General features: G+C 36.8%; 2 protein-coding genes across 2 annotated transcripts; one reads left to right on the top strand and one right to left on the bottom strand.

The window, feature by feature from the left end:
- Window positions 1-2,318: 2,318 nt before the first annotated feature.
- si:dkey-183j2.10 (glutamate receptor U1) lies at window positions 2,319-8,946 on the top strand. Its single transcript, XM_038269413.1, has 10 exons — window positions 2,319-2,434; window positions 2,597-2,682; window positions 4,265-4,296; window positions 4,402-4,581; window positions 4,663-4,886; window positions 5,031-5,128; window positions 5,543-5,760; window positions 5,836-6,055; window positions 8,036-8,280; window positions 8,455-8,946. The coding sequence occupies exons 2-10, from the start codon at window positions 2,619-2,621 to the stop codon at window positions 8,551-8,553; spliced, it is 1,380 nt and encodes a 459-aa protein (XP_038125341.1). The 5' UTR covers window positions 2,319-2,434; window positions 2,597-2,618; the 3' UTR covers window positions 8,554-8,946.
- plch2b (phospholipase C, eta 2b) lies at window positions 8,704-22,222 on the bottom strand. The gene is made up of 21 exons (XM_038269408.1): window positions 21,797-22,222; window positions 20,899-21,045; window positions 18,557-18,800; window positions 18,318-18,447; window positions 17,207-17,377; window positions 16,356-16,449; window positions 16,029-16,232; window positions 15,817-15,937; window positions 15,562-15,733; window positions 14,639-14,749; window positions 14,367-14,450; window positions 14,187-14,278; window positions 14,016-14,104; window positions 13,746-13,931; window positions 13,548-13,655; window positions 13,336-13,460; window positions 13,170-13,254; window positions 12,949-13,095; window positions 11,273-11,352; window positions 10,137-11,193; window positions 8,704-9,041 (listed from the first exon to the last, which is right to left on the bottom strand). Exons 1-21 carry the CDS (start codon window positions 22,146-22,148, stop codon window positions 9,025-9,027), a joined length of 3,816 nt encoding a protein of 1,271 aa, XP_038125336.1. The 5' UTR covers window positions 22,149-22,222; the 3' UTR covers window positions 8,704-9,024.
- Window positions 22,223-22,818: the final 596 nt, after the last annotated feature.

The raw sequence follows: 22,818 nt of genomic DNA, 5'->3' as shown, positions 1-22,818 counted from the left end.
TTTCCAGTGTCCTGTTTCTCTGACTGGCTGGATGTGCTCTATTCATCCTCTGACACAGAGCTTGTCTGCCTGGTTGTGTGTTTCCTAGATGGGGTCGTCTTTTTCAGTTGCTTTTTGTATCTCTTCTGTCTCCTTGAACCCCAGTCGGCCTCGGCAGATGGCCACTCACACTGAGCCTGGTTTTGCTGGAGGTTTCTTCCTGCTATTAGGGACTTTTTCCTCTCCACTGTCGCTACAAGCATGCATAGTGTGAGGAATTGCATCAGAGTCAATGAGTCGATGCATTCAATTTGACTGTATGATCTGGTGAACTGTAAAGTGCTTTGATTAGACGTGTTGTGAATCAGCGCTATAGAAATAAACTGAATTTAATTGAATTACTTGGGCATTTTGTAAAAATGTCCTTGCTGTAAAACTGATACAGATGGGTAGCCTTTTCATTTCTCCTAAATTGTGTTATTGTCAAGAAAAAATAAATGATTTGCGGCCTGAGCATCACAGCTTACATTGTGAGTTTCTTCCATTATAAACTTGCCAAATCCTTTCTGCTATAGCAAAAAAAAAACAAAGCAAAAAAAAAAAAAAATCTACTGTTGATTAATTTTGTTGTTTATTAGATTTGATGATTGAAGCTGGAATAGAAAAGTATTGATCGAGTGAACAGGGACCTCTATAGCATGAAATAGTCAGCAAATGTGGTTGTGGAATACCAAGCATACCATATGTTTTCATTGAGGTCAGCACACCAGACAAGATGCTGCATCCTCTCCACTGCCAAATTCCTGAGGTACTACAGTATATGTTACCCTACTGGAGACATAATGCTGATTCACCTTGGTGATGACAAATATTTATATTTGTTTATTTTTGCTAGAACTTCCCACATGCTCGTTTTGCACAAAAAAATCTGTACACAGATCTCATATTGTAAAATTTTACTTCTTATGTTTCTATCTATTCTTCTCCTTATCATTTTGGGCTTTTGCAGCTCCTAAATTATGGAATACTTAGTCACTGAAAAAAAAGTCTGCAATTGACCTTTTTAAATCTGCTTTTAACTCTGGATTCTTTTGCATTTAAATTGCTATAAAGTGATAATCAATTTTACATTCATCTAAGTGGTGTATTTCCTGTGCTACTTTTACTTAGATTATTTATTTTAAATTCTATACATCTCATTTGTTCTAAATTTTATTGTTTTTAATCATTCATCAGTTTTGTTTTTTTTTTAGAATACTTTGATCCGTGCCTGGTGTGCTTTATTATACCCTTGTTTTTTTGTTGTTTTTAGAAATGTGTAAAGCAAATGGCCATTCACTCCACTTTGTACTGTCCTGAATATTTCTAGAATGACAGCAAAAAAAATTACGTTTTTCTAGAAGAATTCTTTGCAGTGAGAGTGATGTCCCACAATGTCACATGTCATCAAACAAAAGCTGTTTGGAATTCAGAGATAGTGATTTATGTATAATTTTTTTCTTGTTATTTTTAAAGATAACCTATGTATCTAGCTCTCCTACTCAGTCCCAAATGCTTCTGAGAACTGTATTATGACCGAAAAGGAGAAAAACAGGCCTAAGACAATCTGCAATAATCATTATAAAAACAAGAAAATAAAACATTTTGCCATACAAATTGCCTTACATTTAATGATCAATTTAAATAAATTGAATTATATACTGAGGAAGTCTGGGGGAAAAAAATAAAAAAGCATTTTCCACAATATGATAAAACAATGTATAAAGAGACTCAATTTTATTTGCATCTTATAAAAAAATAAAAATAAAAGTCACTCTAAATTTACAGCAAAACAGTAGTAATTAGTCATAAGATTTGACAAACTTTTTCAATGTTTCCACTGATGTTTATATTATTTCTGTTGTGTGATGAACTCTGTTTTTTACTTATGTCAAACATTTTAACTTTCATATCTGCTCATTCAGTTTCTTGTTGCTTTTTGTAAAATTGACACAAACTATGCCAGAGAAAGAAAAAAAGATGAATATCATTGAAACTGACAAAAAGTTAAGCTGAATTTCAAAGTATAAAAAGGCTTGGATTTGAATAAAATAGATCATGTAGCTCCTGAAATCCCACATCTGCAATCCTACACATTTAACCCTGCTATTTATGGAGTACTCTGTTACAGTCTGAGAAATTACAGAAGTATCTATATTGGTTTAAATATGTGCTGTATTCACTTCATCTTAATGGCGTTTTTCTTTCAGTTGCTACAATTAATTCAATCTTTTGTCAAATATTGAATGAATTTCCCCCCCCCTGTGTTCGGACATCATGCTGCTTCTCTCCGCCTTTTTTCATCTCCACCCACAAAGCCTCCATTGGCTCCATCCTGATAAATATGAAGCTGAGAAACTTCTTCTCGTAGCATATTGTGGTCTGTCTTCAGCTGACTGTATTTGACTCATCTCAGGTAAAACTTTTTTTTTTTTCATTTTACCATCTTCAGAGACTATAAATAAATAATAAATTGAGGCATTATATTGTATTAACTTGGATCAGTCTAAATGTGTTCTCATTTATGCTATCTTATAGAAACATATACTCTATTACATTCTGTCATTCTGCATGGTAGGTTAAAAGTAAACAGATCCAGGATGCTGTTGGCCTTTCTTCTTGTGTCCTCTGGGTGTTTCCTGGACCTGGCGGTGTGCACTGCAGGTAAGAAACTTCTTCATTTCAACAAAACCTGCTTATTATATTGATTTAACAAGACTACTGTACATTTTTATCAAGCACAGTGCATCGAAAAATGTAAGAAGAAAACAAGTTTGTTTTTCTTGACCTATGACCCCATCAGGGCATTTTTCATTTGGTGTGGTGGCAGATTCCTTTTATGTTCTCTGCCAAATTCTTAGTGTCTCTCTACAGGAGATGATTGAAATTTCTTAAGCTTGATGAGAGTTAAATACATACACTGTCAGCTCGGATGAATATCAAAGTTTAGCAGCACATCCTGTCCAACTCTTATGGAAAAACGGGGAGGGATGCAAGCCAAATGACAATCCCAGAAAATTGTTTTTATAAATTGAGTCTTTGATGGGAACAAAGACTCTCTGGTTCAGACGGGGGTCGGAGAGTGACAGGGCTTTGAGAAGCCCTTATAACATGCCATCTTTTTTGAAAAGGAGGATATGATGGTTGTCAGGATCACCCTGTGGTGATGGATCCCCACGGCCTTGGCCTGGATACAGGCTTTTGATACTCTTTGTCTGCTTTCCCATCTAACACTGCCATGCCACTGAGGCTCTTTAAATTAACAACCTGCTCTAAACACACTGCAGAGTTTCATTTGAAAGAAAGAAGCTGGCCCAATCTCTAGGATACTAGAAGCCCTTCCGGAACCCCAAGAATCCCACCACAGATCAGTCAGACACAGTTGATCGACAAATTTAAATTCAAAACTGTTTAGTAAAAACAGTATTGAAAATAAACCACCTTCATGACTAATGATTTATACATTACAGCCACTACCTTTTGTTTTATCTGGATCTTATGCAAGGATGCAGAAGTCCATATTTCTCAGAGGCGCATAAAGTAATCAGAAGTAACCAAGTGAAAGTAAAAAGTACCTTTAAAGATAATGACTTCGGCAAAAGCAATAGTCACTAATAATAAACGTATAAATAAAGTTCATAATTCTGGCCATATTCTTGTAGGTTTATAGTTCTGTTGCTCTTTAGTCATTTTTTAAATTTTTAAAATTTTTAAAGGCCTAAAAATTTGATATTGAGATGTTTTAGAAACAAACCGTGTTTCAAAGTTCTTTACTCCTAAAATGTTCTCTGTGTTCATTTGTCTTTATTAACATGGTCCTTCTGTAACAAACCTCTGAAGCCTTAGAAGAACTGCTGGATTGACCCTGGAATTGTTTTACAGAGAAAGAAATGTTTTATGAGAATATGGAAGGACTAAATTAGGAGGGATGGATATAAAAACACAATATCTGCTTGATTTTTCTTTATGATTCACTATAGTACTTAGTTGCTGATGTTGAAATCGCAATAAAATACAAGAAGGTGTGTCTATGCGAAAATGTTTCAGGAGAACTTATCTGCCGGGTTGGAGGTTTAATCCTTTGAGGCCTCCTGTGAACTGTTTAAATGAGTTTAAATTCAAATTAGAAACAATAATTTTATGACTGAAATGCTGATTTGTTGTAGATTTAGGAACTACCAGCCAAAAACATTTATCAGTATCTAATAAATTCTATATTTCTCATTTCCCCCTCTAACACCAACAGCACAATCTGAACTGAGAATCACAACTATAAAGGTAATTGATCTTCATCTTCTCTTCTTCCAGTCAACCAATCGGTTAGTTTATATCCATTAGATATATAATTATTGAAACTGTGTTTATGTGCTTTTGTCATTCAAGCAAGAGCCATATACAATGTCAAAAGGAAGTCAGCTGGAAGGCTTCTGCATGGACCTGCTCTCTGAAGTGGCCAAGAAAGTAGGATTCAAGTACAAAGTAAAACTGGTAAAGGACAGCTCCTACGGTCGGCAGGATGAGAGCGGGAACTGGAATGGAATGATTGGAGAGGTGTTGAGAGGGGTGAGCTGGAGTAAAATCAATCCAAACACTTTAGAATTTCACAAAATAAAAATAAATTGAACCCTACATGGTCTTTCACAGGAGGCAGACCTTGCTATCGCTCCGTTGACTCTGACTGCAGCTCGAGAAAAAGTTGTGGGCATGACTAAACCCTTCATGCAGACAGGGATAAGCATCCTGCTGAGGAAGGACATCTCAGAGGGTGCAGGTTTCTTTGACTTCCTGACCCCTTTTGCACCAGAAACCTGGATAGGAATACTCATCGCCTACATTGGTACTGCTGCCAGCATCTTTATAGCTGCCAGGTTGGTCATATAAATTGTCTTATGGTTGTAAAAGTGGACAAAAGTAAAGGGAATTAATGCTGCTGCTACATACATTTTTGTCTGTAAACACTTTTGCAAACGTTTTTTTTTTTTTTTTTTTTTTACCTCTCATGCTTATTGCAGATTAAGCCCATCTGAGTGGAGTGAGGCTCAGAGTGAGAGAAACAGATTCAGTTTCCTCTACAGCCTGTGGTACACAGCTGGAGCTCTAACTTTACAAGGTAAAGCATAAAAAAAGCACATTTATCTTAATCTTTTAGGTTCTAAACATTTTTGCTGTTATTTTTATTACATTTTTAAATTTAGGAATTTATTTGAAAAATATATATTGATACCATGACTGCTATGAGTAAGTTTGGTTTATGTATATAAATCACGTTTAGGAATACGCTAAAGTTTAAAACTGTGCTTATCATGAGTTAAAGCAGATTAATGTAATCTGAAATGAATGAATTCATCCACAAAAAATGGAAACAAAAAATGTTACTTATTATTAGCAATGAGTAGCATTAAAAAAAATGTAATGTAGTTTTTAGTACTACATTAAAATAATTTAAAAATTTAAAAAACATTTGTGACAATCTCCCTTGAAGAGTGTTTTTCTTTTTTTTTTTTTTCCTTTTTCTTTTCCTCAGGTGCTGGTCCTCATCCTAAAGCCCTTTCAGGACGTGTCATCTGCAGCTGCTGGTGGTTATTCTCTGTCGTCCTACTGGCTTGTTACTTCTCCAACCTCAGCTCCTCTAAAACTCCAGAGTCCAGTCACCTAACCGTGAAAGGTTTTGAGGACTTGGCCAATCAGGAAACAATCCAGTATGGCTGCCTGGCTGGTTCTTCCACTCTTGCTTTTTTTAAGGTGAGTATGACCTCAATTTCCTTGTCTTTCCAGTTTGACACTTGGGGATGTTTCTCTTTTCTTCTCTTGTCTCAGAATTCAAACAACCCAGTGTACCGCAGAATCTACGAACACATGGAGAGGGCGCAGAGTTTTGTGTCGTCTATGGATGAGGGGGTCAATCGGGCAAAAGAGGGAAACTTTGCCTTTATTGGGGAGTCTGTTTCTCTGGACTTGGCTGTAGCACGCCATTGTGAGCTAGTGAGAGTGCATGAGGTCATTGGCATGAGGGGATACAGCATTGCTGCCCCCCTAGGTAAGGACCCCTCCCCCCATACATTTTGTTCATTGAAATCTACTAAAGGTTCAAACAAATTTAAAGAAATATAAAACATTTATTACAATCAGATATAAGTAGAGAACCCACAAACTGTAATCAAGTAAGATCACCAGTATATCATATAAGAGTAAAACAAGTTAAACAAGAGTAAAGAGGTATTTGGTCAAATGGCTACTTAAAGCACTGAGTAACTCATCATAACATATATTTAAAATTATGTGATGAAGACAGACCAAAATGAAAAGGTATCCGCAAATTTTGGTATTTTAAAAACTATAATAAAATTAGTAATTGGTGAAAGGGCTACTTAAAGCTAGTGTTGCGCCAATGCGATTTTTGGGCCCAGATACTGATATCTGATACCTGGCTGTGCAGTAATGGCCGCTACCGACACCATCTGTTTGAAATTGATGTTTGTGTGTATATATGCTTATATAACTGCATACTACTTGGATGTAAAATATTTGCCATCATGGCTTTGTCAAGCTGCTGCCTACCTTTGTGAAGCAGGAAAAAGACTAATACAAAGTGAATCCAGTAGAACTTTTTATTGCCTACCTGCAATGGGTGACAATAGTTGAATAAACTTTTGCTCTCAAAAGGGTATCGGTGCCCTATTTGTTGGTACTGGCAGACACAGATACCACCATTTTAGTGCTGGATCGGGGCCCCGCCCGATACTGGTATCAGTGCAACACTATTTAAAGCACTGGGTAACTCATCATAACATTTGATATTTAAAATTATGTAATGAAGACAGACCAAAATGTAAAGCTATCCGAAAATTCTGGTATTTAAGTATAATAAAATTATTAAAAACAAATAACTTAATTAAAAAATAATGATTCCAGGTGATGAAAAATATATAACCGGCCCCTACAGTGTCAATATTTATTCCTTACTGTATATTAGCTTAATTTCCAAATTTAGTGGTAGGTTCAAGAAAGTTTGTATACAAAATAAATACATTTAAAAAAAAACTAATTTTAATTTAAACAATGACAATGATTTTTGTCTGGAACATTGATTTCCAAAATAGGCTCCTTTTTTATCACTTAAATCACCCAAGATGGATGGAGTAGCATAACATTTTACTCAGATAAAAAGGCGATATATTTGTTATTAAGATGTTACTCAAATAAAAGAAAAAGTAAGATGCAGTAAAACTACTTCAAAAAGAAATACTTTTTTATTCAAAAAGTTACTCAAGTAAATGTAATTGAGTAAATATCACTAGTTACCACCCACCCCTAAATATAAATAATAAAATCTCATTAGTTGAGATGTATCAAAATTAATTAAATAGAACACTTAAATTCATAGAATAATATTAAGGTAATAAAGAATAATCATATCTAATATTTGGTTTATTGAGATTTACTAATAAAAAAAAAGCAAAGAAAAAAACCAACCTTAAACATAGTTTAAAAAAAAGAAAAGCTCCTACTGCTACTACCACTACTGCTAAAAAATTATTTTTGAATATCACTGTATGAAATATATCAAAAGCATAATAACTAAAAGCTCAGATAACAAACATACCATCATAATAATTACAAAATTTATATTACCCCTATATTATTATACTTATTAAGTATCAATAAAGATTGATTCATTCACAAAATATTAATGAAATAAAAAATTATTATTAAGTATTTAATGCTTAAAAAATACTTTTTTATTTTATATTATATATATTTTTTTATAATAATCTTAAGGTAGTTGGCTTTATTTTTGCATTGTACTTTTCTCTGTGTGTTTTCTAATTTTTTTTCTTTTTTCATGTCCAGTACTTTGAATTGTTTTGCCACAGAAACATTATATGTAAATGAGCGGCATTACTGTTATATATCACTAACTAAAAATTTTACATTTTGTCTGCTTAAAAAGCACAAGTCACCCTACAAAAAAACATTGTATATTACAATATATTTCATATTATCCAATATATCCAAGGTTCCCCGATCATAAAGAACCTAAGTGTGGCGATCCTTCAGCTCAGCGAGGCGGGTGAGCTGGCCTATCTGCGCAGCAAGTGGTGGGCGAGCAGCTGCATAGCAGACAAGGCCAAACCAGCAGCTGTGCAGCCACACAGCCTGAAGGGGATCTTCCTGGTGCTTGCTCTGGGGCTGGGGTTGGGGACCCTTCTGGCTGTTCTGGAGCTTACCTTTAAGAGCCGCAGAAAGGCAGCAGAACAGCAGGTATGTGCCAGATATTACTGTTACACACATTAGAAGTCATATTTCTTTAAGAGTATGACTAATAGAACTAAAACAAATAATAAAGGATGGTACTCATATTCAAGCTTAGCATCATTGTTTGCATTTTATGATCACTGAAATGACCTGTTCTGTTTCTTTGCTGTATCTTTGCAGAAGTCTTGCTGCACCGTCCTGACCGAGGAGCTTAGTCTGCGGCTGAAGAACAGAGGTGCTAACAAACCCCAGGAAAATGCGGACAAAGAAAAAGCTTAGAAACTTTTTCACTTTCTAGTCTGGTTCCTTTTTAAATAAACCAGACTTAGTTTTTCTAGGTTTTTAGATATACTACTTGAATTCTATTTAAAACAAAATCTTTTAACCCATAAAACATATAGTTTTGTGTGTTTTAAACTGTAAAGGAAAAAAAATCACTGTTGGTTTTTACAACAAAATAACGTTTAATCCAAGTTAACAATTAAAATCTGACACTATGACTCAAATATAAAGCTTGGTTTTTAATCTAAAATATTGCAAGCATTTCTGTACAGTTGGCAGCAGCATCTTTAGATTTCAGCAATTTCTTTCTCAAAGAATGTCTTGTTATAAAAATACGAGGATTGTAAACATTCCTGCTGACCTAAAAATGAAGTTTCTATTTCTGCTTTATTGTCTTCTGAATTTCTTTATGCCTCTACATCTGTTGTCTTCTCTTCTTTAGAGGGAACATTGATGACTTTGAGCTCATCAGTCAGAGTCTTGATCTAATCAGGGGGGAAAAAAAGGGGGAAAAAGCAAAGATTATATTTTTTAATCACACTCATAGCACGATTCAATTAAATTTTATGTGATACACCATCATAAAAAGCTGAAAAACTGTGAAGTGGAATATAAAGTGCATGGTTTAACCGATTTCTTTCTAAAACGAAAAATCTAAAAAAAAAAAAATTTTTACTTAACTCTGTGAGTCTATAATTTGAATTATCTTATTTGCTGACACTACATCAGTAATCCTCCTTTCTTCAGGTCTCAATCAGCTTTACTCATATAAAGCCTGAACTTTTTGCCCAGTCTTTCAAGAAAATAACACTATTTCTGTCAGATTAGGACAAACGCTTCTGTAAACATTCATTTTTAGCTCTTGGCTTAAATTGACTAAGCCATTTTAACACGTGAACAGTGTTTGACATAAAGCAGATCACTGTTGGTCAGTTTTATTGTCCTGTTTAAAGGTGAACCTCAGCATCACGTCCAACTCAGCATCTTAACAGGTTTACTCTCTGTGTTTAGCTGCTTTCGCCCTATCATCCAATCAGGATAGCTTTGTGATCCCCAAAGAATGGTTCTCCCACCATGTTGTTTTTATTATTTGCCTAAAAAGGTTTAATTTTGGATGCACCGTTCTGTTTTTGCTGTTTTCTATGGATGAACTGTCCTCTTGACAGATTACTCTAAGCTGTTGACTCCTGAAGCTCCTACAAAGTTAGCATAGGTCTTTTGCACATCCTGTGATTTTAGATGGATGTTGCTATGGATTAGCATTCATGCATTACACTTCAATCTTTAGGAAATTCAAAGTCTGAGACATTCATTTATAATCCAGCCCTGCTTTAAACATCACTACAATTTTATCCTTGGTCTTTATGATACTTTTTACTCTCAAATGTTCTCCATAAACCTTTGATAAGTCCAGAAAGCAGCTGAATTCCTTCTGAGATTAAAGTACTCAGAGGTACAATCTATCTACTGATTAGGGTATTTCTGTTCTATGTGAAAATATAAAAAGCTCAAAGGTTCTGATTACTGGTTTTAAGCAGATGCTCCTTCTGGGTCTGTATAGTCTTGTGTATGAAACTCACCATTAAAAAAGAGAGGTGATTTACAGCGGATCTCTTTCATCCTCTGATCGAACAGGGCCTTCATCTCCCTCTGTAGGGTTCCCTCTCTCTGTTCTGACCCGGCTGGTTGGTAGCTGGGTAAAAACTCCAGACTGTCGGTGCTGCCGTTGCTGGATGAGCTGCCGGACAGGCAGAGGCCATTGGGAATGCGTCCCGCCTCATGTTTCTGCTCTTGCTGAATATGCCAGTAATGCGCAGGCCTCCTGGTCACGGCAGGCGTCTGAGGAGAAGAGGTCTGTTTTCGGGGGCAGCTGTGTGAGCGGGCTTTCGTCCTTATCTTGGTTGTCTGTAGATTGGATGGAGGAGCCTCTAAGGTGCGTCTGACCCTGGCTGGGGAGGACGGAGGGATAAGGTTAAAGAATTTGGCTTCAGGCTCTGGCAGAGTGTGAGATTGTGGGACAGAGTCAGGCTGAGGTTCTGGATGGTGTTCAGGTTCAGGTTCAATGGAAACCTCACTGTCTTCCTCTGGTACCTGCTCCTCTTGAACCTCAGACTGCTCAGGTTCAAATTGCTTCACTGAATAATGCTCGGTGCAGTTTTGCTGCACTGATTTAGTTTCAGAGTCATTTTGATTAGTTTGAGTTTGGCAATCAGGAGCAGGAATCTCAGCACAAGAAACCTGCAGAGGGGTATCCAGCTCAAAGCTTTCCTCTATCACAAAGGGAGCTGCCCCAGTGCTGTTTTGGGATTCTGTGGAGGACATCCTGCGGAAGAGGCCTCTGCGTGTCTCTGGTGGTTCATGGATCTTAACTCTGTGGGCTCGTCTCACAGGCTCACTCATGACCCCTTTGTGGAAAGCGGCCTTAGCTGCTGGGCCTTTTATAACCGGAGACATTTCCCCATTTCTGCTGTCCTGAGACAGGGTGTCTAGATCCTTGTGAAAAAACAGAGAGCGTCCATCCTCGGAGGACATGACAGAGACATCTACGGAGGGATGCCTTTGGTTGCCCCTCATGTGCTTCTGAGCTGCCTTTTGAATGTGTTTTCTAGCAGCATGCATAGCATGAGCAGGCTTGATCTGTTTTAAAAAGAAAGGCCTATTTGAGAATTAAAGAGGAAGATAGATGATATAAAGTTTTATTTTAAAAGTACTGTACCTTTCCTGACATGTCATTAATACCAACATGAACAAAGATGGATGACTCTGCCATTCCCTCCAGGTAGACATGCCGATAACCTGCAAACACAATCACAGGTTAGTGGCTTTGTACATTTCAGAAACATTTTTAGTAGCCATGTCTTGTTAATGTATTTATTTACATCTAGTTTTTTTTTTTTTTTTTTTTATAAAACCTTGCTGAAGTGAAGTTTTTTTTAGGTTTCTGCTAAATCTAATAGTAATTTTAATCTCAAATGTTTTACTGTGAATAAATTATGTGTGGAAAACCGTTGCAATGAACTAAACTTATGAAGAGAGGGCAAAACTCCCCACGATAAATATCATCCTAACAAACAACAGTTCAGGAGGTGTGTGATTAACCCAGTGCATCCTGGAAGTGTTTAAAGTAGTCTGCTGGATATTTAAGAGAAAGCGCAAATTAAAACGAACTTTTCTGCTCTAGTAAAATTTTCAAATAGCAGGAACAGGGTCAGCTGTTTGGTTTGGAGTGAAATAACACTATAACAGAGAATGTTTTGTTAAAGAAGCTCTCTTTTGTGGACTAGAGTTAAGATGGGTCTTCCAACAGGACAAGGTGAGCAGTCTGTGAATGTCTAGGAAACTAGGTGAGGAATAGCCAAAGCAGATACTCCAATCCATAGACCAGGACCAATCTAAAAATGGCTGCCCATCCAGCCTGAAGGGACCTGAGAGAATCCACAAAGTAGAATGGTGAAAAACATCAAACAACTGCAATGCATCCACAGGAAGACCTGACAGAGCTCTGAATTGCTGTGGAAGGTGCTTCAACATAATTTACCAAGTTATGCATTTGAATATGTATGTAAATGATATTTTTTACATTAATAAAAACTTTTCCTCTGTCATTTTAGGTTATTTCGGGAGAAAATATAATCAATTAAAAACAATGCTTTAACATACTACATTTTGAAAAAGGTGAAATGTTTACTTTCTGGATGCACTGTTCTAATGAGCCAATCAGTTTCACTGCACCAACCATGTGGTTCATCATTAATCATAATGGAATAAAGAGGAACATTTCTACTTTACAAATTTACCGTCATCATAAAAAATATAATAGTAAAATAGTAATCACAAGGATCAAAGTGGTGTTTGATTTATTTTTATGTATCACCTGAGATAATTTATATAAATATATACAATAAATATAAGTTTAACATATTTATGTAAAAAAAAATCATTACACTTTGGAAGATTAGAGTAAACTGGTGTTTGTATACTTTTGCTAGTATTGTATCAAAATACTCCATACTTCGCTTGACTCTTGCCACCTGTTTTTTGAAGTGCACTTTGGAAAAAAAAAGAAAAGCAAAGCGAAAAAGGGGTGAACTCAAATTAACATAATCTTTGAAATACCATCTAATGCTCTTTGACACAAACAAAAACAGGGTTATCTAAGGGTACTGTAGCAGGTTTATGATCCTAAACATTGTCCATCCATCCATCCATCCATCCATCCATCCATCCATCCATCCATCCATCCATCCATCCATCCATCCATCCATCCATCCATATATCCATCTTCTGCTTTATCCGGGCTGGGTCACGGAGGGAGCAGTCTAGGCAGTCTAACCATTAACCTGCCAAAAATACTACTGTACTCCAACCCAGAAATCTAACCAGTTGCCCTACCTGGCATCATGCTGGTGAAAGCAACTGTCCTCTGTCCAATGAAATCTCTCCCAATTGGATCATGGTCCCAGACTTGGAACCTTACCAGAGCGATCTGAGGCATTTGGATGCTGAAAACAAGGGTTTCCTCCCACATTGGATTGAAGCCTAAATTGTGGATTAGTTCAAAGAATATAACACAGGGAGATAAAATGACTTTCAGTTTGAGTTCCTGCACTCACCGTTGTCATCAACCACTCTGGTTTGCTGTTTGGAGCAATCAACAGGCAGACCAATGATCTCAACTTCAACGAAGGGATCGATAATCTGACAAGAAATAAATTCAGATCTATTTTGGTGGATACTCAATGAGACTCAGAATATTAATTCTACTTTATAAGCTCTTACTTCTCCTCTGTCTCCAAACATTGAGTCTTTGGGTTTTGGAAGCTGTTGCCCACTGATGATCTTTAGCATCAACTGAGTTTTTCTGTGTCCTGGCAATGGATCTTCCATCACTGGGTTAAAGGCAGCTAAGATGAACCAGACATATTTTATCCCTTCTTCACAATGTATTATAACATCCAATATGCTTTCTGCACATGCTGCATTCTCCTTACCTTTACACATGCATTTAGGCTTTAGAATATATCCACAGTTTCCGTTGCTTGAAAACTTGGCTCGGTTCAGTTCAAGCATGCGTCCTTCTGTTTGGTAATTCATTGCGACTAAGATTCAATAAATACATGCATGTTAAAATGGGGAAACCCTTCTGATTACAGTACACAGCTTTTCAGGGTGTAGTCTATATCCATTACCCATATGGCATCCTGTGTTCCAGTATGGCTGCGGGTTAAAGTTGCTGGAGTCCACTCTGAAGTTTGAAGGGTAGACTCTCAGAAGCTGGCGCTGATTGAAACGCACCAGCTCACCAGGTTTTAGCTGTAAAATCTGGTTTACTACTGTCTCGTTCAGAGATGACACCTGCCAGCTGCTCAAAAAACCTGCATGACAGGTATCCATAGCAACATCTTTAATGTGATGATTTTAGTAAAAACAATCTGTACATTAATGCTCTTTAAATTTACCTTGTGTTTCTATGTCATGCACATGGACAGATTTTGTGTACTTGACCAGGTCTGACAGCGCTCTGGAGAGTCTCATGGTTTTCCTTTTTCTAAAGATACACAGATATAACAATGAATTTAAAACATTTTGGACTGAAAGGATGCATAGGATGCTGATTCCAAAGACCTTACTTGGGGTGGTAAACAATCTGAGATCTCTCCCGGCTGCTGTCTGATTCACCATCAGACATGGCCTTGTTCTTTACACGTATTTTCTTTTTCCTCTAAACATAAATGATACATTAAGCTTTTGGAAATCTGACTTCACATTACGGATTATAAATGAGAGAATCCAAATAAATAGATGAGCACCTTTCTTTTAAAGCTCCTTATGATCGATCTGCCAAAGCGTCTCTTCTTTTTGGGCTGATTAGTTGATTCTACACCGTTCCCATCCTGAAACAGTTGAAAGCTGTTTGTTAATCCATCCATCCATCCATCCATCCATCCATCCATCCATCCATCCATCCATCCATCCATCCATCCATCCATCCATCCATCCATCCATCCATCCATCCATCCATCCATCCATCCATCCATCCATCCATCCATCCATCCATCCATCCATCCATCCATCAACTTGCCTGTAAGTCGTTGTCACTATCATCCTCTTCCTCATCCTCATTCCCAGAGTCTTCATCTGATACATCTCCTTCCTCTACATCAGGGTCAAGGTTTGCTGGAAGTTTTTTCCCCTGAATAATAAGGATTTATATTTCTTTTCCATACTTAAATATACACCCTACGTCACTTTGACAGGAGCATCCTGATACAACTTCTTTATTTGCAATATAATACCGATATTGCAGCTTTTGACCTACTCTGATATTAACTAATATATGAGCTTGAATCATACATACTTTTATTGCTTAGTCTTATAGTGTGAATTGATTGAAAAGGCTGATAAAATGATATTTATCAGGGAACAACACTTAATAACATCAGACAATAGAACCACTGAACAATTTCTTATTCACCAAAGAGTTACATAAACTTTAGACAAAAGTGGATAGAAGCAAAGTGTTTCAATGAGCTTTCTAATTTCAGAGATTTTAGAGGCTTGTGTATACAGATTGTGTATACAATCAGTATTGTATACACAATCTGTATACAATCTGTAAATCTTATCTGCCATTATTTATCTTGTATTATAAACCCGCTAATACATATGTAATCCTTTTCCTAACATTCCTATATATTCTGTATAATCTGTGCATGTAGCTCCCATATTATATTTATACACAACTTTTTACAGTCCCTAACTATTACTTTTTGCTTGTGCATACACCTGTAATAACATTTATATCCTGTATAGCAACTCTGGATAGATGCAAACCACATTTCGTTGCTTTGTACTTGTGACAGTGCAATGAGAATAAAGTTGAATTCTATTCTATTCTATTCTAGATGCTCTCATATATATTCTTTGGCTGTTATTGAACCATTTTCTTATATTAATATTAGACTGGGACGCCCCTATGCTTAGATTGAGATGAATAATGTGTACCTTGACTAGGATTTTCCCTTTCAGGACCTCAGGTGAAGGCAGCTTCTTACATTCATGCACACTGACATTAGTCAGATCCAGTTTGTCCTGGAGCACCTCTTTCAGATATCTAGCCATCTTTTTCTGCTGGGGCACAGTGCAGTGGTTCTCTATGGACAGGATAACAGGGTACCTGGGGCAGAGCCGACATGACATAGTGAAATTAAAAACAACCCAGGAACAGTTTCAGCATAATAAGGATGAAGCAGAGCTTACGGTGACTTAGTGAAGGCATATTTGTTAATTGTTTCAATGACCTCTTTGAAAAGAATTTTGGATGTCAAAGTGTAGCCGTGGTGAATGATTGGTTCTCCGTCTGGTCCATCCCAGCAGTCCACTAAAAGAGGGGGAATAAACAAAAAGTGTTTTCTGCTCTGCAGTGTAATACAAAATAAATACAGGGACTTCTCCTTTTTGGAGTCTCTTACCCTCCACACAGCGACAGCCGGCCTGCAGGACATAGGCATACATTTCCACCCTTGACTGAGAGAGCAGCTGGTCTCCAGTCAGGTAGGTGTTGTGTGACGTGGCAATAAAGTAATTAGTGAGAGGCTGCGTCATGTCCTGGTTCACCTGATTGTGCTCGGGATTAAAGATGTCGCCTGCAGGACTTCGCATGTAGTTGGTGAAACCTTAAAAGGACCGTTTGGACTGTCATTAATTTTATTTGCATGCTAATAGGATGATTTTTTTTCAGGTGGCAAAATGCACTTAATTATTTATCATCATATGCTTGATAAGAAACAACAACTCACCGTCTATACCCAGCACCATATGCTGCAGGTTCTCAGGACAAGGTTCAAACTTAGCCACAATGTCGGCTAGATGCTCTCTGGTCAGACCACGCATCTATAAAGAGCAAAAGATTATGTGTTGACACTTCTGCAATGAACTTGACATTAGTAAACTTGCTTCATGTATTAATAGGGTTGTGTTTGTTCCAAATTATTTTGGCTTAGATGACACAGTGCCCTCTGCAGTTGTTACATAACAGTTTGTTGTTGTTTTTTAAAGTAACATCATCTGGCACCGAAAACATGTAAAGAACCCAACATTTGATTTGTTTGCATTTGGTTAAGGGTGAAAATAAAACTTTTAATGAAATAGATTTTACTTGAAGCTTTATTTCTTTAAGTCATATGCAAAGCAACATTTTACAGCAGCCAATTAGGTTGTAAACAGGACAGAAATTATGCAATAATGTCGTTTTCTAAAACAAAGTAATGATTCTGTAAAATGCGAAACAATAACAGAAAAAGGAAGCAAGATCATCCTGTAGCTGATCAATGTACTGACCATTTAGATGATTTTGAAGTAAACGTGAAAGTATTACATTTACAACAGATGGGATGCCCTGCTGGCATTCCAGAGTTTTATTACGACCATTGCAGGTTAGGACTGAATGAACGAGTCAAGATCAGTGAGCTGCAAAGAAATGAGTGATCATACTATTTTTTTTTTTAAATTACCTTTGAGTGATTTGTTTTTCTACATTCAATGTCTTTTCTTTACAAATCTATAGAAAATAAAGCCAAGTTTTAAACAAAAGCTTTCTTGATAGGGCATCCCAACCTAAAGGCATCTCAGTCAGGCTTTACTGTTTTACCTTCTGTTCATTTTCCAGAAAACATGCAAGGTCGTGTAGATCCAGTACTTCTTTCTGATTGCTGTAGGAGATCATAATCAGGTAGAGGTCCCTGCGTGTGGAAATCATCTTGTAGAAGAAGCAAAATTCCTCAAAGCCCAGAGAACCCTGGATCTCATCTGTGTCTGCTTCCTGCACATAGTAAAAATAGTTTCATTAGCCACAGGGATAAATCTCTTTGCATAGGCTTATCTGAAAAAGAAAGAAAGGACAAAAAACTCTGATTAAATACAGCTCGTACATAGCTGTCATCATCAGAAGAAATACAGTAAGCTGCTAAACTAATTACGGTGCAGTTAAGGTCATCTGCAGAGTACAAATATTTTGTTACCTTACTTAAGTAGAAAATTTGGCTATTTATACTTTATTGAAGTAATTATTTTTTACACAACATTTGACTCCTTACATGTTTTTGCAATCATCTCTACTTTCTACTCCTTACATTTTAAAAATAAACTTGTTTTCTTTCATTCAAGTTGATTTTCATTGTGGCCTGTTGGTATTTTAAAAAAATAAAAACCATCAAAATCATTTGTTTCCTCCAGAAAATGAATTTCTTTGTACTTGACTTGGTACTGCACCAACTTGTCGTTCACCACATACCAAAATAAATAGTTTTTTAAGATGAGGCAATATTAAATTTTACATTGTTACCATTGGTTATAGAACTAAGAAAATTAGGTATAAAGAAGTTATCATCCAGAATTGTGTAGTAAAGCATCTGCCCTTAATTTTAGTTACATTACTTTTACACTTTAAGTAGTTCTAAAAATTGTACTTTTACACTTTTAATTGAGTAAAAGGCTTAAGTTTTTAAACAGTAGGATTTCTACTTCTACTTGAGTAATAAACAATAAAACTTTTGACATCTATGGTCACCTGTGGTGACCACATGGATTTGCTGTGGAGGTCTGTGCTCTCATTCCATAAAGTGCAGCCATTGTTCAATGTTTGTGCAGAGAGAAAATCACTCCTAATACTTTTTTCTTTTTTTCTGTATGTTAAAGTGAAGAAAGATGTCTAGCTGTGGTCTTTACGTGCAATTTACAGCTGCTTGCAGAAATGTTCTCACCTGAAACATGTCCTTGACTTTCTGCTTTGGTAAATTCACATTAAGCTTATGGAGCAGCTGATGAACCTCCCCAATGCTCAAGGTACCATCTCCATTTTTGTCTGCCTCAGAGAATGTCTGCTGCAGCCATGTGAAACCACCATTAAGGCTGAATCACAAAATCTAAATACAACCTGATTACATCTTTTAATAGTTAACTGTACATCCAGCAGGAATGTGATAGACTGTATAAAGGATATTGATCCCGGGTGCGTTGTCTGCGGGCTAGACTGTCTTCATCACTGATCCCAGCCATGAGGTACTTCAGGCCGTTGATCCAAGTGCGCACATCCTCTGCATTATTGGAGACCAGGTCCAGAGACTTGACTCGATCCCCGTGGTAAATACTGAAACAACAGTTTGGGTCGAAGCGGTTTTCAGCATAACGTCGGAAGATCTCCGATTTCTTCCCCTCACAAACCTCATGAATAGAATCAATTGATACTGGAACAGAGAAAAGGTTTAGGCATTCAGACAGTTACCAAGAGAAAACAGGTAAACAGAGAACCCAGAAACCCCTCTACCTGATCCTTTTTATATTCTTGTTGACATAACAGTCTGATTCTATCATATGTCAAAGCATAGTTATCATGAAGAAAAACGAAAAAAAAAAAAAAAAACAACTAACAATGTAAAATGTTCAATAAATATTTTGTACTTGAATGAATAAAATCTAAAAGATTCAAGCGTCACAGGTAAACACATTTTTACACTAATGAGACAGCTTCAAACCCTCCTGGTTATGTCTTTACAGGCTTGGTGGTTCCTGTTTTAGGTATAATCTCTTATTTCCCTCCTCATGCCCAGTCATGCTCTAGTGTTGTGTCTTTCATGAGCTACAATACAAGGTCATGGTGCTGTGTTATGCAAATGTTAATTGTTTTATCTTCTTATTCTTTTGCCTCACTCAGGTTAAGTGAAGAAGGCAGTGATTATATGGAAAATTATAAAAAGAAAGTAATTGCTTTCTTTCTAAGTACAGCCACTCTCACTGGTGACTGTGTGAAAAGTACAGCAAACAGTGAATAATTGGTAATCATGTAGGATTGTAAGTTTTTGGCAGGAACTTGGCTGGGCTATTACCAAACAATTAAACATGCTACTATTTTGCTGGTAAACACAAATCAAGAAAAAAAAAGAATCTATCAAGGAAAGACATGTTCATAAGTATACAATAATGTGATATTATTAGAGTGTTATTTTGACATATCAGATAAGATATGTGGGGGGGGGGTCATAATCCTATACTAATCTGCAAGAAAATGATGTTCTTGATGGGTGGTGCTAAAACAGGACCTTCCAGATATGTATCATGGTATATCAGACACATCCCCCATGACATCATGGGTTTAGCCACTGATGGACTCCTGTTGAAACCACTCCTTTGTTATCTTGGCATGTGGTGTGGGTTATTATGTGAAGAAAGATGGACTGTGACCTTGGTCTAACATAAAGACACCATGGAGCATTTATTTTTTTTAAATCTTGTTTTATATGGCTGCAGTAATTACACTTATCATGGCGGACTAGTTGCTCACTTCCTGCAGCAGAAAAAAAAAAAAAGATCGCCAGAACATAATGCTGCCCCTTGGCTAACACCATCCCTGCTGTGCTTCAAAGTAGGGATGGTCAATTGATGAGCAGCGTCTATTTATAATCAGATTTGTTGCTTGGAGTTTAGACCAAACTTTTCTATGCTGGTTCACTCAGACCACAGACTGGTTTCCTAAATGTATTAGAATCAATAAATTCCAGGTTAGTAATATTCAGACTGGCTGCCATGAGCCTTTTAATAAAACAATATCTATTACTGGCCACTTTAACAAAGACCTGATTGGTAGAAATAGCAATGGTTGATCTTTGTGATGGTTCCCCTAATCAGCAAGGGAACACTTTAGATCCAATTCAATTATTATTGGATACTGGGTTACCTGTTGAGCATCATTTCATTTTCTAATTATTCAGTCTGGTTGGGAGGAAGATCAAGAGGAAGTGCGTGTGATTAAAATCATCTCTTACTTCCAAATATTGGAGAGGACAATGCTTTTCAGGATGTCCAGTGCTGATAATTTATCCAGGTTTTTGCATCATTAGAGTTTGTCTACAGACAGTTCCTTTGACTTCTGAGGTCAGTTTCTGCTCTGATATGCCTTATCAGCTCTGAGACCTCATAAAGAAAAGGATGTTCCCTAACAAACCTTCAGTTAACAGAAGTAAACATGAGCGGGCTAGAGTAAAGTTTAAGATTCTCAGGGATGAACATAGGAAATTAGATTCATCTGAGCTAAGTTTTGTGTTAAAAAGTAAAAAAAAAAAAAATGCATGACAAAAAACATTTAAATTGTTTTTTAAAAGTTTGCTTCATGGTTATGCATTTGGAAAAGATAATATCCCTTTCATCTGGTTTGTCATCTATGATCAACTTTCTATTTTAAGCTTTGGTTCAGCTATTGACAGCTCTTTCACATTTCTAAAACAGCGCTTTTGGATCAGATTTGCTCATTGATAGAGTTGTATTAATAAAAAACCAGTGAACTCTCACTTTTGGCCTTGTCGTGTTTTTTTGAAGGCCGCCATCGGATGCAGGACTTGTGTTCATCCAGGTAGAAAAAACGGACCAGCCCTTTCTTCTTCCCCTTCAGTTTGGTCATCTGAGTGCCAGTCTGCATGGTGCACATGCACCTCTCCACTAGAGAGGAAATAACATTAAAGCATTGTTTTCAGTCCCTCTAAAACCTGAGCATGGAAATTAAACATGAAGGCAGTGAAATAACGATTATTTAAAACAAAAATATACTGTAGACAGTTGATCATATGCATTATGATATCTAAATAAACTAATGAATTGCAAAATAAAATACAAAATCATCTAAATAATAATGATTATAGGTCAATTTATAGTATTTACACTAAAATATAATGGGGCTATGATTTTCTTTTTATACCAATCAAATACGTTAAAAAAAATATCTTCCAAATATGATCCCTTACCATCTGTTTATAAGATTATAGATAGTGTAAATTTCTTTTAGTTGGCTGCCTATGTGTTATTGATAAAACGACAACATCAACATCCTAAACAGATTCAGCGAGGACTGCTCCAAAATATGAAAATAGAATATTTTCTGTGAAAATTTACAGTACGTAGGACAAGCATGTAGTAAGTTACATGTGGTATATTCAGATCATGGTCAGGTCATTGTTTTTGTGTGCCATGAACAGGTAACCTTTGCTAGTAATCTGAAGCTCAGATACATGTGACTCAATCTGGCACATCATTCAGGCTAATCCTAAAGGATTGTCTGCATTCCATATGCTCATTATCTGCTTCTCTGCTTCCCTGCTCTGCTATTTGTACAGCTAACAACCTTTTAAGGGTCAACTTTAAAAATATCTTAAAATATGCAAAGAGGATGTATTATTTATGAAAAGGTGCTTACCTATTTGACCCAACCTCCATTTGGGTTGTGCCACCACACTGCCACCAATCCAGAAAAACTCCTCAGCGAGTCTGGAGACGGATGCTTTCTGCCAAAGTTTGGGGGAGCTCATGATGGAATGGGTGGGAGAGTTCACGGGGCTTGAGGTGTGCTTGGCTTCATGAGTGGAGCGTTTGGCAAGTGAGGGGGAAAACATCCCTGATGATACAGATCCCAAAGACGGAAAGGTGGTCTTCTTAGGGGACCGAGAGGACAGTGCCGGGCTCCCACTCTGGCCAAGAGATGGTGGGGCCATTGCTGAAGGCTTGTTCATCTCTGAACCATACATTTGGTTCCTGCTCTCCTGTCCCATTCATATAGAATAAACTTACCTTCCTACCGCCTCCAACGGAAAGTGTTTGTGTAGCATAGCTTTTCTCAGTTTCTCAGCATGTTCTCATCAATCTTCCCACGCTGGATAGAAGAACAAAGATGTTATGTTAAAAAGTTCATTCTCAGTCCAGTGAGTCGTCCACAAGCTCTTCTTTTTGTTTACTTTTGCTCAGTGAGGAAGTGCGCAACTCGTAGGTGTAGGAGGCACTAAATCTTCTTCTAGCTATAATCCCATAGTGAGGCTTCAGCCTTGCCTTGATGGAGGGATTTTCTATGAAGCCAGTAAGCTCCTGTGGAAGGAGACTGGGACTGCAAAGATTGCAAGTTTATTTATCTTTACCTGAGAACAATTTTGAAATTTAAGAATTAAGAAATCTATTTATTCAAAGACAAAATGTGTTTGCTGGTGGGTTTGTATGATGATACTAGCAAGGAGAAAGTATAATTTCTTAAATTAGGAGTTATGATTTCCATCTAGAGGCAATTGCATGATGTACAGCTTCATTATTTTTTTTGCATTAATGTTTGGTACAGGTACACAGAAATATAACATGATCCAATGGTGAAGTTCTTTTTACTTTTAATCTAATTTTGATTCATAAATTAAATCAAAATATAAAGAATACATGCAATTTAGTAGTATTACTCAT

Source organism: Cyprinodon tularosa, unplaced genomic scaffold (genome assembly GCF_016077235.1).
Source record: "Cyprinodon tularosa strain WSP-4 unplaced genomic scaffold, ASM1607723v1 ctg729, whole genome shotgun sequence".
In the NCBI taxonomy this organism is placed as follows: Eukaryota; Metazoa; Chordata; class Actinopteri; order Cyprinodontiformes; family Cyprinodontidae; genus Cyprinodon; species Cyprinodon tularosa.
This window is presented reverse-complemented; position numbering and strand designations above follow the sequence as displayed.